The 14,216-nt window shown below is 35.1% G+C and overlaps 1 protein-coding gene across 2 annotated transcripts; it reads left to right on the top strand.

Annotated features, from left to right (window-relative positions):
- The first annotated feature begins 1,186 nt into the window (after window positions 1-1,186).
- LOC147502245 (uncharacterized) lies at window positions 1,187-3,688 on the top strand. Of its 2 annotated transcripts, XM_086607147.1 has the most exons (4): window positions 1,187-1,599; window positions 2,094-2,683; window positions 2,818-2,904; window positions 3,208-3,688. In XM_086607147.1, exons 1-4 carry the CDS (start codon window positions 1,375-1,377, stop codon window positions 3,476-3,478), a joined length of 1,173 nt encoding a protein of 390 aa, XP_086463273.1. In that variant the 5' UTR covers window positions 1,187-1,374; the 3' UTR covers window positions 3,479-3,688. The 2 variants fall into 2 exon arrangements, with proteins under 2 accessions (XP_086463273.1, XP_086463274.1); XM_086607148.1 differs by lacking the exon at window positions 2,818-2,904.
- The last annotated feature ends 10,528 nt before the right edge of the window (window positions 3,689-14,216 follow it).

Here is a 14,216-nt window from a genome sequence, read left to right as displayed (position 1 = left end):
TGATAGATGTAAATAATTTCTCTTGTTTGTAGCAATTCCAGCAGGTATTATTGAGGTGAAACAGGCATATACCCAAACTTCGTCGAAGTTCAAACTTACCATTTGAATGACCATGTGGAAACTCTTTTAGTCCAAATATATTTTTAGTCAAACAACGAGCGTACTTTGTTGCAAATTTCCTATAATATTTTTAGTAAACAATAGCGTCACTTTTCAAAAGATTGTTTGGTTGCTCCTTAATTGCTTGACCAAGTAACAATGCATCTTTCATTATCGAAGATTGTGTACGATCAATTAAACCCTGTGCCATTTATTTGCGGGAAGAAGATAAGAGATCGAACCCACAAAAAATGAATACACGAGTCATTATTTCGTATTTTGTTTTTTACTGTTTAGGTAGAGAGACAAACATGTAAAATCAAACTTTTGAGAATTTTGTACAAGGCTGTAACTTCCCTTATTTTGTGGAGTGTGATACGTGTGTAGCTAGTAATTCACTCGGATGTTTTGGAGGCAAGAACACTGGGAGCAAAAAATCAGTCGGCTATTAGGTTACTTAAGAGTATTTTTAGGTGGTAGTATCACCTTTCAAATTCTTCAAATTTGTTTCCAAAATTCAGAATTTTGTGGAAATCCAAGTTTAGGTGGAAGCAAATTCAGTTGTATCACCTATCTAGCCGCATTCTTGTTCGCAAATTTGGGATTTCGGATGCGGATGCAGAACAACAGTGGTAATGTCGTGCGCCATTTCAAATGTTGTCCCAAATTTTTTTTTGACTTTGACCAGCATACCGTGCCAGTAATACTGTCGCACGCCACTCCTAATGTCGCGTGAGTTTTTTTTTTTTTGACTTTTTCAATTTGGGCGCTACATTGGGAATGTCGCGTGGATTTTTTTTCCCACTTTTTTCAACCTTGCACGAAGTTATGGCGCGTGGTAGACCCTACAATCAAATTTGCGGTAGATATTTGCGATCACTTAGAGTTGGTTAAAATTTGCGTCTAATTTCTCCAAATTTCGCCTTCAAATTTCAACAAAATACTACCACCACCGCCTAGAAAGATGCTCTAACACTGCAAATTGTTCTGATAATAATCTGGTCCACGATGGGGACAGGTGAAATATCCCGTGACATTATTATGACATTCCGTGCTATATATTGAATCAAAGTACAAAAATGGCCTTATCGTTCATCAAAATAACAAACATTAAAACAGTAAATTAAAATTTCCAATTCTGCAAAACAAAGATTGTGACAATGGCGAAAAACATTAACCAAAATTTAACTGCTCTGACTTCTAATGGAGTTTCTCTCTCTTCCTCATTTTCTAAATCCACATTATTATTAACAGAATTCAAAGCCTTGAATAAAAATGATTGCTTTAAAATGGTTATTTCCATTAGTTTTTGTAATTGGTTTAGCGATTTTTGAAGAGAGGGTTTCAATCCCATCATGTGAAATTGTTCCTAGAGATGGTGTTGAAGTTGATAAAGAGGAACTTAGAGTGATGATGGTTGCTAATTTATTGTTGATGGGATCTGAAGCTGGTTATATGAATATGTATTTTAGGGACTCTTATATGGCTAAATTCTTAAAGGTATGTCTTCATTTATAATCTTATTTCTTTCTTTCTTTCTTGTACTAGTTAATTTGAATTGCATTGTTATTGAAGCATATTGTTGGAAGGAATTGTAGATACATAGTGAAGAGGGTTTGTGAGAGAGCACATTTATAGCAATGTCGTTGTAGTCAATCACTTTTGATGCATTAGTGTGGGTGATAGTAGCTTTAGGGGAGTGATCAAGAGATCGAGATGGGGATAAAGAAGTTGCCGAAGAAACGAGAAGACGGAATTGATTCAATAGAACTAATTCTGATCCACTGGTTAAACAAAGAAATCAATTTAATAGTACTATTGCTCCAATATTCTCCCTTTATCAGTTACATTGAGTTAGATTGTTTCGTTTTGACATATATATATGCCTTTTTATTTCGTATGTACCAATCAATAAATATATGCATATTGCTTTGGACATTAATTTTTGTGTCTTCATGTCCTGAAGAATGAATCTTTGACTTATTTTGATCCAGAAATCCTTTGATAGACTACAGCCTGATATGCTTATAGTTTTGGGGGATGTTTCTGCAAGAGGGTCAGAGCTGACAAAAAGTAGATGGTTATCTGTGCTTCAGCAATTTCAGAGGATGCTAGGCCCTTTTCTTGGTCTTCCGCTTCATATTATCTTAGGTGACAGGGATATTGGAGAGTGCAGTAAATTAGATTTGAAATCTGTTAGGTGGATAGCTAGCAATATGCCAGGGTTAGACTCTTCAGGTTGTGGGGCATTTGAAATGAGCAATGTTAGTTTTGTTTCACTCAATGCCGTGGCTATGCTTTGTGGAAACAATGACCTACGCTTTAGCATTGAAAAAGTTATAGAGAGGGAAAATTCAGATTTGCAAACTTTTAGCAAGGATTTGGTAGAAAGAGAAAATGAGCCAAGTCAAAGTGTTGGTCATTTTGGGTGGAGAGTGACTGACATGCCATCCGGTTCTGGTCCTGTACTCTTACTCCATTTCCCATTGCACCGTTCACCGAATAATAATTGCAAAGGGTACAATACTCTCAAAGATCATATCTCTTCTGGTCCAGACGAGAGTTTGAAATTGCTTCATAATCGGTAGGTATGTTTATTCTAGGTCATTCTTTTGAATGCTTAAGGTATAAAATTTTCTTTTCCATGCTCACATATTACTTCTAGTCCTTCCATATAATTGCATCTTTTAATCATTGTTTTCCCTTATTTCCTTCCAGAGAACTTGGTAGTCCTGGGCCATATGACTTGTTGCAGACACTCCCGCCAAATGCAACTGAATACATATTTCAAGCTCTCAAACCAAGGTAATGAGTTGAATATATATATTCCGAAGTTACATTGACACGGATACGGAGTGTCTGACATGGCGAAATATAAAAAACTAAGGTATATCACACACAATATGTGTCCGTGTGTATCTGATACGGACACGTGGATATGTATCCGACACAGATTATTTTTGAAATATGGTGTGTCCATGTAACATAGTTATATTCTAACATGGGCTAGTTGTCTGTTTTCTTATCGAGTGTCAATCTCCCTCCACTGGTGGCTCGCATCCTATCATCATACTTAGTGTTGATTTCCTTTTTCATTCTTACTTTCAGGATAATATTTAGTGCACACAGCAATGGATTTTGTGATCACACACACAAAGATGGAACTCGGGAAGTTACTGTTCCATCCATGACGTGGGGTGCAAGGGACGATCCTGGGTTTGTTGTTGCTACCTTTGGGAGGAACAAAGCAGTGACTGTCAGCCAGTGCTCTCTTGCCAGGGAATCCAATGTAATAATGGCCTACATTTTTGTCATTCTTCTTCTAATATCAACTACACTTGTAGCAAGCAAATCACAGTTGAGGAACTTACAGAGATGACGGAATACTACAGAATATCTAACATTTTTTTACAATTTGGTTCATTATGTTGTATGATAAAATTCAGGGAAGGAAAACAGTGTATTTTTGTAAACTCGGTTGCTTGGCATGTTGTTTAGTGACATAATACCCCAGATAGATTGTGATACTTTCAGTTTGTAAATTACAGTTTTGAGTATTCAATAAAGTGATGAAATATTTCTTGGCTTAGACCTTATAGCAACCAACATCTGTCTACAATACTGCAGTTTTGTCTCAACCTCTGTTTACACGGCAAAAAAGGGTGGGAGTTAAGGGCCTCGCTGTTGCTGATGCATAGAGTTTGTTGTCTTACGGTCTTACCACACTACTATATGCTACTCAAGCAAAATTTAGGTCTCTTTTCTCGTGCTGCTCTCCTATATGCAATATACCCATATAGGATCTGATTGTTGGTCAGCATGTTCAACGATTCAGCTATTCCTTTTAGCAATATTTTTATCAACGAAGTGAATTGATATGTCATTGCATTATCTGCTATTCTGGTAGCTAGCATTGCTGTAATCAAAATTGTAGCTAACTCATCCTAAAAATACAAAAATTTGGTTTGGTAGTCATTCCTAACGAAGGCTGAAGCTGAATAATTTTTAGTGAGTATGGGATCAACTAATGACAGTTTGAACGCAGAATGCAACTGTATGGTAGTAAAGTTGGAGGGGAAGAAAAGGTTAAAATGTGCAAAGATATTCAGGTAATTTTCCTAAAGATGAAAAAGCTAAAAAGAAAAAGATAGTTTTGTGCCGATTGCCGTATTGGGATCCTTTTGGACTTTAAGCACGACTAGCCTCTTTGTACGTGTCTCCGCCACGTTAACAATCTCCGATTTTTATTTTATTTTTCATTAATTTATGAACGTAAAACTACCATTTTACCCCTGCAAAAAGACAATAAAAAAATAAAACAAAAAACGGCATGAGCTGTAATATTCGTGTTTGGCAAGGGGCAAAATCGGAAAATAAAAATTAATGACGTGATGAATTTACTGTTGAAGCCCTCGTTTTCTTTAAAGAAGTTAGATTAAGGTATTTCGTCGGCTTCTCTTAGAAAGGTAAAAATGAAAAAGAACTCCAAAATTTACTATTTTTTTAGGCATTGGTCTTACTATTACTATAGAATTAGATTTTGGTCCAGAAATGCTGAAAAATTAGTTTTTTGTCATACTTCTGTTACTTGACCGTCAGACTGTGCAGTCTAAACGCTAATCGGGAGCAAGTCGCTCTAAAAGCTTATAGCAATTAATCGGAATTAATCGCCTTAGTTAACCTATAATATATGTGCCACATATAAGTGATATAACAATCTAAAAAAAAAAAAAAAAACTACAAGCCTGAGTAAGTGGTGGAAGGCTAGCTGGCCTAAGAGTTAGTTTTTTTTTTTTTTTTGGTTTTTCACTTTTTACGGTTTTGATTGTTTTTCCTATGTGAAGTGAAATGTTGTTAATATATAGATTCGTGGGCTTTTCTTTTTTGGGTCTTTTTGTGGACTTACTTTTTTTTAAAAAAAAAACAAAATCTGCAAACCTATTAATCAGTGTTTTTCTTATACCGATTTTTCGAAAATCGGCCGATTAAGCGGAAGAAATTGCTCGTTTTATGACATCTGCTTAGACCTCTAAATTTTTTCTTGATCTGATCGATCGAGAGGTGCATAGTGCTTATGCGCCGATTATGCGGCACTTAAACTGCCCAACCGTCAGAAAGTATGACTAAACTCTAATATCTAACTTATAATAAGAAGTCCTAACGATGACATTATTATCTGGGTCAAATATTAAATTATGTTTAAGAGTGAGAGATGACGACCAACAATTTGTCTAACGGTCAAGTAACAGAAATAGGACAAAAAACTAATGTTTAAAATTTTTGGACAAAAATCTAATTACCATAGTAATAATAGGACTAATGTCTAAAAAACCTTAAAACTAACTACAAAGTAAGTTGAAAATCAAGCAACTTCAGGTAAGTAAGCTTTGCTTAAGAAAAGGTTGAACTATATACGAACAAAAAGATATATGAGATACTTGAGATAGTTTGACAGTTCTACTAATTAAAGATCATTTAGTCTTTACCTTAGTCACACAAACCGTGTGAAGTGACTATCGCTCCAGCTCTAAAATCTCGCTCTCGCGGTTTAAGTGCCAATCTTCCATAAAACCGCGCTTTGAGATTTTTAAAACCGCGCTCTCCGAAATCTTAACGAAAATCGTCTCTTTCCTTCAACAAAAAAGATTGAGAACTACCTTAGAACTTATTTTAGGTCTATCTACAAGAAGTTTCAGTTGAAAGGAGTAGTATTTGGGTCGAAATGATAAAAAAATCAAACTTGACATGTGTGTGTTCACTGGTTTAGGCATTGCGTTCTTGGCAAACAAAGAGAGAAAGGAGAGAAGAGAGTGGAGTTGGATATTTTATATTAAAAAAAATGATAAAAAACTAAAGATAATGAGTTGGTAGTAATCTTGATTAAGAAATTTCATATGTTTATTTTCTTTTTTTGTAACTATATTTCCTTTCATTTTGAATATCTAAGCTTTACTTTGTTTGAATAATTTTTTTTACTATTTTGTTTTACAAATATGTGTATTATTTATATGTTATATACGCCGCTCTCAAGGCGCTCTGAAACACAGAGCTTCTCAAGTTAGGCGCTCTTACGCTAGCCGCTTCCGCTCTCGCTCAGCGTTATGGTGACTATGGTCCTTACCGTGCAAATTTGCAAATAAGCAGGAGTTGTTTGCTGCGTTTGTTTTGGTTTTTCTTGGCATGTCGATCCGTTACTGCTTGGAGCCCCGTCCAAGCTAAAGGCTCAATGATTTACATGATTCTGGTATTCAGACGAAGTATTGCTTTTGTTTTGTTTTAAGTTGTTAACTCTGTGGATAATCATCTTCCTAGAGCAGTTCAACTTTGGACTCCCTATCTGTCATTCTAATTTTATGACAAATATTCAAGCATAGTATGTTATTTATTTATTTTATTTGTCTATTTCCCCCCTCCCCCCCCTAAATTAATGTGTTTCTTTTAGTAAATGTGTTCACCATTGAGTAATAATGTAAATAATCTTTGCATCGGTGTTTATGTGTTTCTTCATCGGGTCAAGTTTCAAGTTGTTCCCAAGGCTTATTTCCATAACATGCAGAAAGGGTCCAAGGCAATTTTGTGGCCGGTTCCATAACTGAAACAAAATCAGAGATCATGGTGGTGTATGGTAGTAGAGTTGGAGGGAAAGAAAACAAAAGAAAAGGTGAAAATGTGCAAAGATACTAAGCTATTTTCCTAAAGATGAAAAAGTTCAAAAGAGAAAGATTGTTTTGGCCGTTTGCCGTATTGGGGTCCTTTTGGACTTTAAGCACGATTAAGGTATTTCGTCTGCTTCTCAAAGGAAAAATGAAATAAGAACTCCAAACTTCACTATTCCACCATAAAAGTAAGTAAGATGAAAATCAATCAACTTTGGCTTAACAAGTTTTGTTTAAAAAAAAGTTGAAATATATACGAACAGAAAGATATATGAGAAGGAAAAAAAAAATTACTTGTGATAAACAAACTGGCATAACACAAATTGTGATTCTGAAATTGGAGAGAAAAAATAAACACACCTACCAAATTGCCAAAAGCAAACTGGCATAACACAAATTGTGATTCTGAAATTGGAGAGAAAAAATTTGTAGTTGCTATATTCAAATTACCAAATAGTTAGATGAAACGAATTCAACACATTTTACACAAACAATTTTACTGTTTCGTGATCTAGTGGCGCCACAAAACACATTGACATTCTTCGTAAAAATGTTTGGTCGTACTTGGTTGGATCTCACCATCATGCAGTCTATACTACTTAATTATGAATCACATATAAAATTTCAGATTATTGTGTTGAATTGTTGTAAAGGGTCAGAATCAAAATTGTCAATTGGTCACAAGTCACATAACACACAATCCATAGGCCTAAACCCTAAAGCAATGGACATGGTGGTAAACAAAAGAAAAAGAGTAAAACAACCCACGGCCACAGAACAACAGCAAAAAAAAAAAAGGTGGTGCAAGAGTGCAAACCCCACCACCAGAAGCTGATTCAGTAATGCACCACCCCCTGATTTTCCTCCACAACAAAACAAAAAGACAACCCCATAGGCCATATAAGAGCATCGTGAACGCGCTGTTATTTTTTATTGCTAATGTGACATGTAGCAATGTGGCAATTTCTTTCACCAAAGCACTGCTAAATTCCCGTTTCTATTTCAGTGATTGTTAAATTTTTGACCAAAATACTCACACATTTAACAGTGATTCGCACAGGACAAGTTTTCCCGTCATCCTGTTTCAATGTTTTGTTTTTTTTAGTAAAATAATTAGGGACAGACGGGACAACTATTCACGTTTCAATGTTTTATTTTATTTTTAATAAAAAAAATTGAAATGGGACGGAACAAATTTTGCGTAAGAAATAGAAACCCACAATTTAGAAAAATTGCGTTGGTAAATAAACTGGTTTTAAACAATTTCAAACCATATAAAATAGGGCATCTCCAATGGGGGGTGTAAAATTACGCCTCCACGTAGGTGCCATTAGGATTTTACACTTCAATTCTAATTGTATACTATATTGTATAGCCTATAAATATCCACACTCTATACTCTCCAATGGAGAAGTGTAAAAAAAAATTTGATTTTAAACTCGGACGTCACTTTAATTTAAAGTGGGACAAGTGACGTCCGATTTAAAAAATTACTTTAGAATTAGAAAGGGACGTTACTTAAAGTGACGTCTGAATTTTTTTGTTGGACGTTGGTTAAAGTGTCGCCCGAGCTATTTATCAATTGATCGATAGTGAGATGGGGAATTCCCCACCTCCTCTATCAACTAATACTCTATTATCTACGGTATACGACCCCCATTGGAAAGAGTTTTTTTATATTTGGAGTGTAAACTTTAGACTCTATACGGTTTACACCCTCCATTGGATATAAGGGCATCTCCAATGGGGTGTAAATGGTATAGAGTGGAAATTTTACACCCCAAATGTCAAAAAACTCTTTCCAACCCCAAATCAGTTTGACGCGACAAATAAATGTTGTACTCCTATAGGAGTTTCTCTTTATAGTTTTATTCATGTAACTACAACATTAGGAATTTAGGATTATGTATGTCTAGGCGACAGGCATACAGTGAACAATCTGCGAACTTGTGCCTCTACGACAACGATATTGGCCTATAAGGTATCGGTTCCATGTATACTAACAAAGTAAGCCCGGACGTTAGAATAGCTTATTGGCACTAACTACGGCCAAATCCTCCCGGAATAACATGAATCGAAATTTAGATTCATAAGTGAAAATGTCAAGGCAAATCACTTAACAAGAGCAAAGTCTAAGACATTTAAATTAATTAATACAGACTACATATACTCTCAAGACTCGCCATCAATTTAAGAAACAAATAAGTACGTTGCGCATTTAGGACTGTTATGAAGAAAAAACAAATTCTTGGGACTGTTACGAAGAAAACCGTTACAAACCCATACTTTTCTCTTAATACTCCCAACTCAAATTCGCATACCACTTTTGAACTTCGCCTTGCGTTACAATTATGACTACGGGTTTTCGACTTTAGACTTTTGAACTATGCCCAATTAAAAGAAGCATTTTCCAACTAAAACGACCATTATAAAGGATTCTTTGGAGTTTGGAGTAACGTTAGAATACTGAACACCAACCTCTCTTATGAAAATAGAATACCGAACACCAACCTTCTCTTATGAAAATAAATCGGTCTATTTTAGAACGAGGATCATATTCCTTCTTCTCTCTAGAACTTAAAATAATTTATAGCTTCTCTCTCTCTCAAATACATTTGGAAAGCCTCTCACAGCTCTCCCCCGTTTGCTCTCACTCTCTCATGTGCTCTCTTCACCTACTGAATCAATTATTATTTCTTCACTCACTAACGTCTACGAACCATACGTCTACCAATAAATTATATATTTTTTTCTTTTTCAAGCAAATTAAAGAAGAAAAGCTCCATTGCTTTAGAAATTAGTTGGATTGCAAGTTGTCACTGCTTTACTCTGTCTACTCTTTTTCAGGTATGATGTAAACTATTTCTAAATACATAGAACTACACTTCTCAACTACTCTTTGATTAATGTGTATCTTTTTCGCAATTGAGTTTCAGAAGATTGGTATTAATTTGGGACAAGTGTATATTTCTCAAAGTCCTACTACGGATCTCTTTGTACTTTTGTAAATAGTTAAATTAGCAGAGCTAATTACAACATTGGGGTAATTTAATTGAGGCTTAGAACAAATTGGTTTGTGATATTGGGATTGTAAAAGATTGAATAGGTTGTTGCAAGGTCGAAAACAACATTAGCTTACAGCACATGATAGTTTACTTAAACGACTTTTTCCATATACATTTTTTAGAATATGGGTTTTAGAAATTAAATGTAGTCAAGTTTTTCCCGTAGATATAGTTCTTTTATAACCGGACTTTCAAACTTTGTTATGTAAGGGGTTGATCTTTAACTTTTTCCACAAGAAGAACATCAAGCAGTATCCAAATCAAAGGCTCAAGCATTAACTATGGGAACCTATGAAAGATTAGATGACATTTGGTGTTTTATACATGTCAGTATGTGACACAAAGGGGGAGTTGAATTTTCGGGCTGGGCCTCCATTGGAAACCTTTAAGCTTAAGGGAAACACTTGCACAACTTTCATTATAGGCAATCAAATCATTTGGATGACTTATTATTATTATTTTTTGTTATTTTGTTATTTTTTATCTTCATATATACAAATTTCAAATGTGAATTGTAATACATTTTGCGTGTTAACTAATTCCATCTTGAGAAGTTTGTAAGGCAAATTTTTAGATCTAAATTGGTCAGTTTAGGTATTGCTATAGTGGGTTGCTCCTACTCACTGGAGCGGTTTTGTAGCTTCAAAATTTATGCACGATATACTTTTGCCTATGATATATAGTTGTTTTAGCTATATGGAGAATAAACTTTAATTTTGATTTTATATTTATTTTTCTCCAAGAAATGTATTATGATATCATATGAGATTAGGTATGATAACATTTGCATGCATTAAGCTAATTTTAGTGTGTTATTCTTTAACAGGTTTGATCAATTGGTTGCATTACAGGAAACAATAGTTATACAATATGGAGGTCAAATTAATTATCTCCTGCTATGTGCCCAAAACATATTGCTTTTTGAGCAGTTCTTTGTGAAACATAGTTAGATTGCATTGGCACATTATCTGCACCAAGGACGTTTATATTAGATGAAGCAGTTGCAAACATGGTCTTATTGCGACGTTCGTAGGATGCTTAGTGACAGTTGAGGTCAATGGATAAGTTCGGAGGACGTTAAGTAACAGTTAAGGTCTATGTCCCTACTACATGAATGTGTTATGGCCGCTATCTAGATTGGAGACTTTTAATTGTTACTGCCCGATTATCTGCCATGCACACATTTTACTTAAATTATCTTCTTTCTGACAAAAACACTTTTTTAGTGTGTGTGAGGAAATGATATTAATAATTTTGCAAACCACAACTTCTCATGGAGAATGCATTTTTTGTCATCCCATACCCAAAGTATATATGTTATTATTATTTTTCATTCTTTGTTTGTGTTTTTGTTTTTTCGTTACTTTTTTATCATATCTTGATTCTAAACCAGGTAATGGACATCTATACAAAAATGTTATTTAAGTTTGGGAAATACATTAGAGCATTGTTACTTAAATTCATTATCAATCCAAAAAACAAGCAAAATAGTGCATTGTTGATAGGAGACAATACGTGTAGCTCCAATCAAAAAAAAAAAAATACCTACAAATTCCGAAATATGCCACACATATGAAAATATCTGTTGACAGGACAGTACATGTACCATGATTAATACCTACAAATTCCCATATAATAAACACCTCATAACTAACCGTGGCGTAGCCACGGGTAATACCTAGTATAAAATAGGGCATCTCCAATGGGGGGTGTAAAATTACACCTCCACCTAGGCTCCACGTAGGTGCCATTAGGATTTTACACTTCTAATTGTATACTATTGTATAGCCTATAAATATCCACACTCTATACTCTCCAATGGAGAAGCGTAAAAAAAATTGGATTTTAAACTCGGATGTCACTTTAAGTGAAGTCCTTCTTTAATTTAAACTGGGACATCACTTAAAGTGACGTCTGAGTTAACAAATTACTTTAGAATTAGAAAGGGACGTCTGATTTTTTTTGTTCGGACGTTGGTTAAAGTGTCGCCCGAGCTATTTATCAACTGATAGTGAGATGGGGAATTCCCCACCTCCTCTATTAACTAATACTCTATTATATACGGTATACCACCCCCATTGGAAAGAGTTTTTTGATATTTGGAGTGTAAACTTTACACTCTATACGGTTTACACCCTCCATTGGATATAAGGGCATCTCCAATGGGGGTGTAAACCGTATAGAGTGAAAATTTTACACCATAAATGTCAAAAAACTCTTTCCAATGGGGGTGTTATACCGTAGGTAATATAGTATTAGTTGATAGAGAGGGTGGGAAATTCCCCCTCTCGTTATCAGCTAATAAAAATCCCGGGCGACACTCGAACTAACAACTGAGTAAAAAAAAAATCGGACGTCACTTGGAGTGTCGTCTCTATCTATTTCTAAAGTCACAATTTGAAAATTTTAAACTCGGACGACACTTGAAGTGACGTCCCACTTTAATTTAAAAAAGGACGTCATTTCAAGTGTTATCCAAGTTTAAAATTGAACTTTTTTACACTTCTCCATTGGGAACAATAGAGAGTGGATATTTATGGACTCCACAATAATTTACAATTGGAGTTGTAAAATCCTAATGACACCTAAGTTAAAGCCTATGTGGAGGTGTAATTTTACCCCCCAATTGGAGATGCCCTAACACAACCACATTCCCTTCTTACTCTTTCTTTTTCTCTTTCACTTTCACTTAACCATTTCCCCAAAAAAAACCCCCCAAATTCCATAAAGCCATTACATCATTCATTCTCATTAAAGGCTCTGTTTGGCAATCCAACATCATTTCGGTCATACACCCAAATTTTCTGACACATTACATTACATTTGCCAGTTAACACATTAAGAAAAGAGCCTTGAGAAAAACAAAAGAAAATAAATGAGGAAAGTACTCAAATTTCATATTATTGTATGAAATGATTATCTCTCTCTCTCTCTCTCTCTTTACATTAAAATTCCAATCTTTATCACAGATAACAATGGTGGATATTAACATGGGTAATTTCCCGATTAGACCATGATAATTGTAATTCCTTCTCAATTAGACCACACCCACACATTTTGACTTTTCAAAAGTTTTTTTGACTATTTTGCCCTTGCACATACTTCTAGACAAGAACCACGTGGACCAGCAAATTTGCTTTTGTCAGTTTCGTCGGTTCCCAACGTGATGTGATTTGTGTTAATTAGCAACCACACGATTAGGTTGAGATGAAAACTTGAAAATGAAGGGCAAAGATTGATTTCGCCAATTTGGATCAAATCATACAGTTTCATCCAGATACAACAAAGGGCAAAATCGTTTTCGCCATTTTTTACTGTATTGTTGAAAGTGAAGTTTGATTGTTGAGTGTTTCGACCCCCACCTACGTGGCAAACGTTCATTAGTAGGGGTCTCTATTTTATTCATTTAATCGACAGGGCTAAAGCCCAATTGGCAATACCATGGATCAATGTACAGGCCCATTAACTCATGTGTCTAAGGCTGAACCTTAGCCACATGGCTTGCCACTAATGTACGTTAATTTATGTCCAGATTCGTTTCTTATCAAAAGAGATAATTATCAGTTGAGAGTTATATTCTATCACAATGACTTAAGCTACAAGAATACTTGAGCTACAAGGATTCTCTACTCTACCTATATAAATACCAAACTAATTTTCATTCAGAACTACGTTCTTGAGACTTGATCCCATCGATAATTTGGGAATGCGTAGGCAACCGAAAAGGTACTGAGTCTCATCATTCTCTCAATCACCATCACTTTTCTCATTACTTTTCTACATAATTCATCTCTTTCGTCACCACTTAGTATTTTGATCATATTTGGTCGAAACATTGTGATTAGAAAGTGAAGTTTGATGGTTCAAATGATGAGAAAAATAATAGACATATTATAGTGCAAAATGTATCAACAAGTGCAGAAGAAAACAAGGGTAAAACAAAACAACATAAGAACAGAGAACAGAACTAACGAAAATAAAACCTGAACAACAAAATAAGACCAGACAAAATCAGTCTCTTCATCATCATTGTCCTCATCCAGCTCGCCATTAGCACCCCCATCATCGTCGTCCTCCTCGTCATTGTCCTTATTCTTCTTCTTCTTCATAAGAATATCTCCAGCATAGTAGGGATCCTGAAGCCAGTCATCTTCTTCTTTTTCTTCATTTGTGTAATCGTCAGTAAAGTAAGTATCCCACTTGTCCGAGTTCTCTTCGTCGGAATAGTCGATTGTAGGAGGGGTGTCATAATTTGGGATGGTTGGGATGGCTGGAGGTGGCATTAAAACTACTAAAATTAACAGGAACAAATTATTTAGAGACATGTTGTTATGTTGAAAGTATTTGCTTACCTTTACTGAGAGAAAAGTATGTTGGGCGGTGAATGTAGTCTCCA

This window comes from Coptis chinensis, chromosome 4, assembly GCF_015680905.1.
Source record: "Coptis chinensis isolate HL-2020 chromosome 4, ASM1568090v1, whole genome shotgun sequence".
Classification (NCBI taxonomy): Eukaryota; Viridiplantae; Streptophyta; class Magnoliopsida; order Ranunculales; family Ranunculaceae; genus Coptis; species Coptis chinensis.
This window is presented reverse-complemented; position numbering and strand designations above follow the sequence as displayed.

Coding starts and splice junctions, on each gene's coding strand:
- LOC147502245 (XM_086607147.1), top strand. CDS start 1,375: ATGATTGCTTTAAAATGGTTATTTCCATTAGTTTTTGTAATTGGTTTA. Junction 2,684..2,817: donor TTGAAATTGCTTCATAATCG/GTAGGTATGTTT, acceptor ATTTCCTTCCAG/AGAACTTGGTAGTCCTGGGC. Junction 2,905..3,207: donor TTTCAAGCTCTCAAACCAAG/GTAATGAGTTGA, acceptor TCTTACTTTCAG/GATAATATTTAGTGCACACA.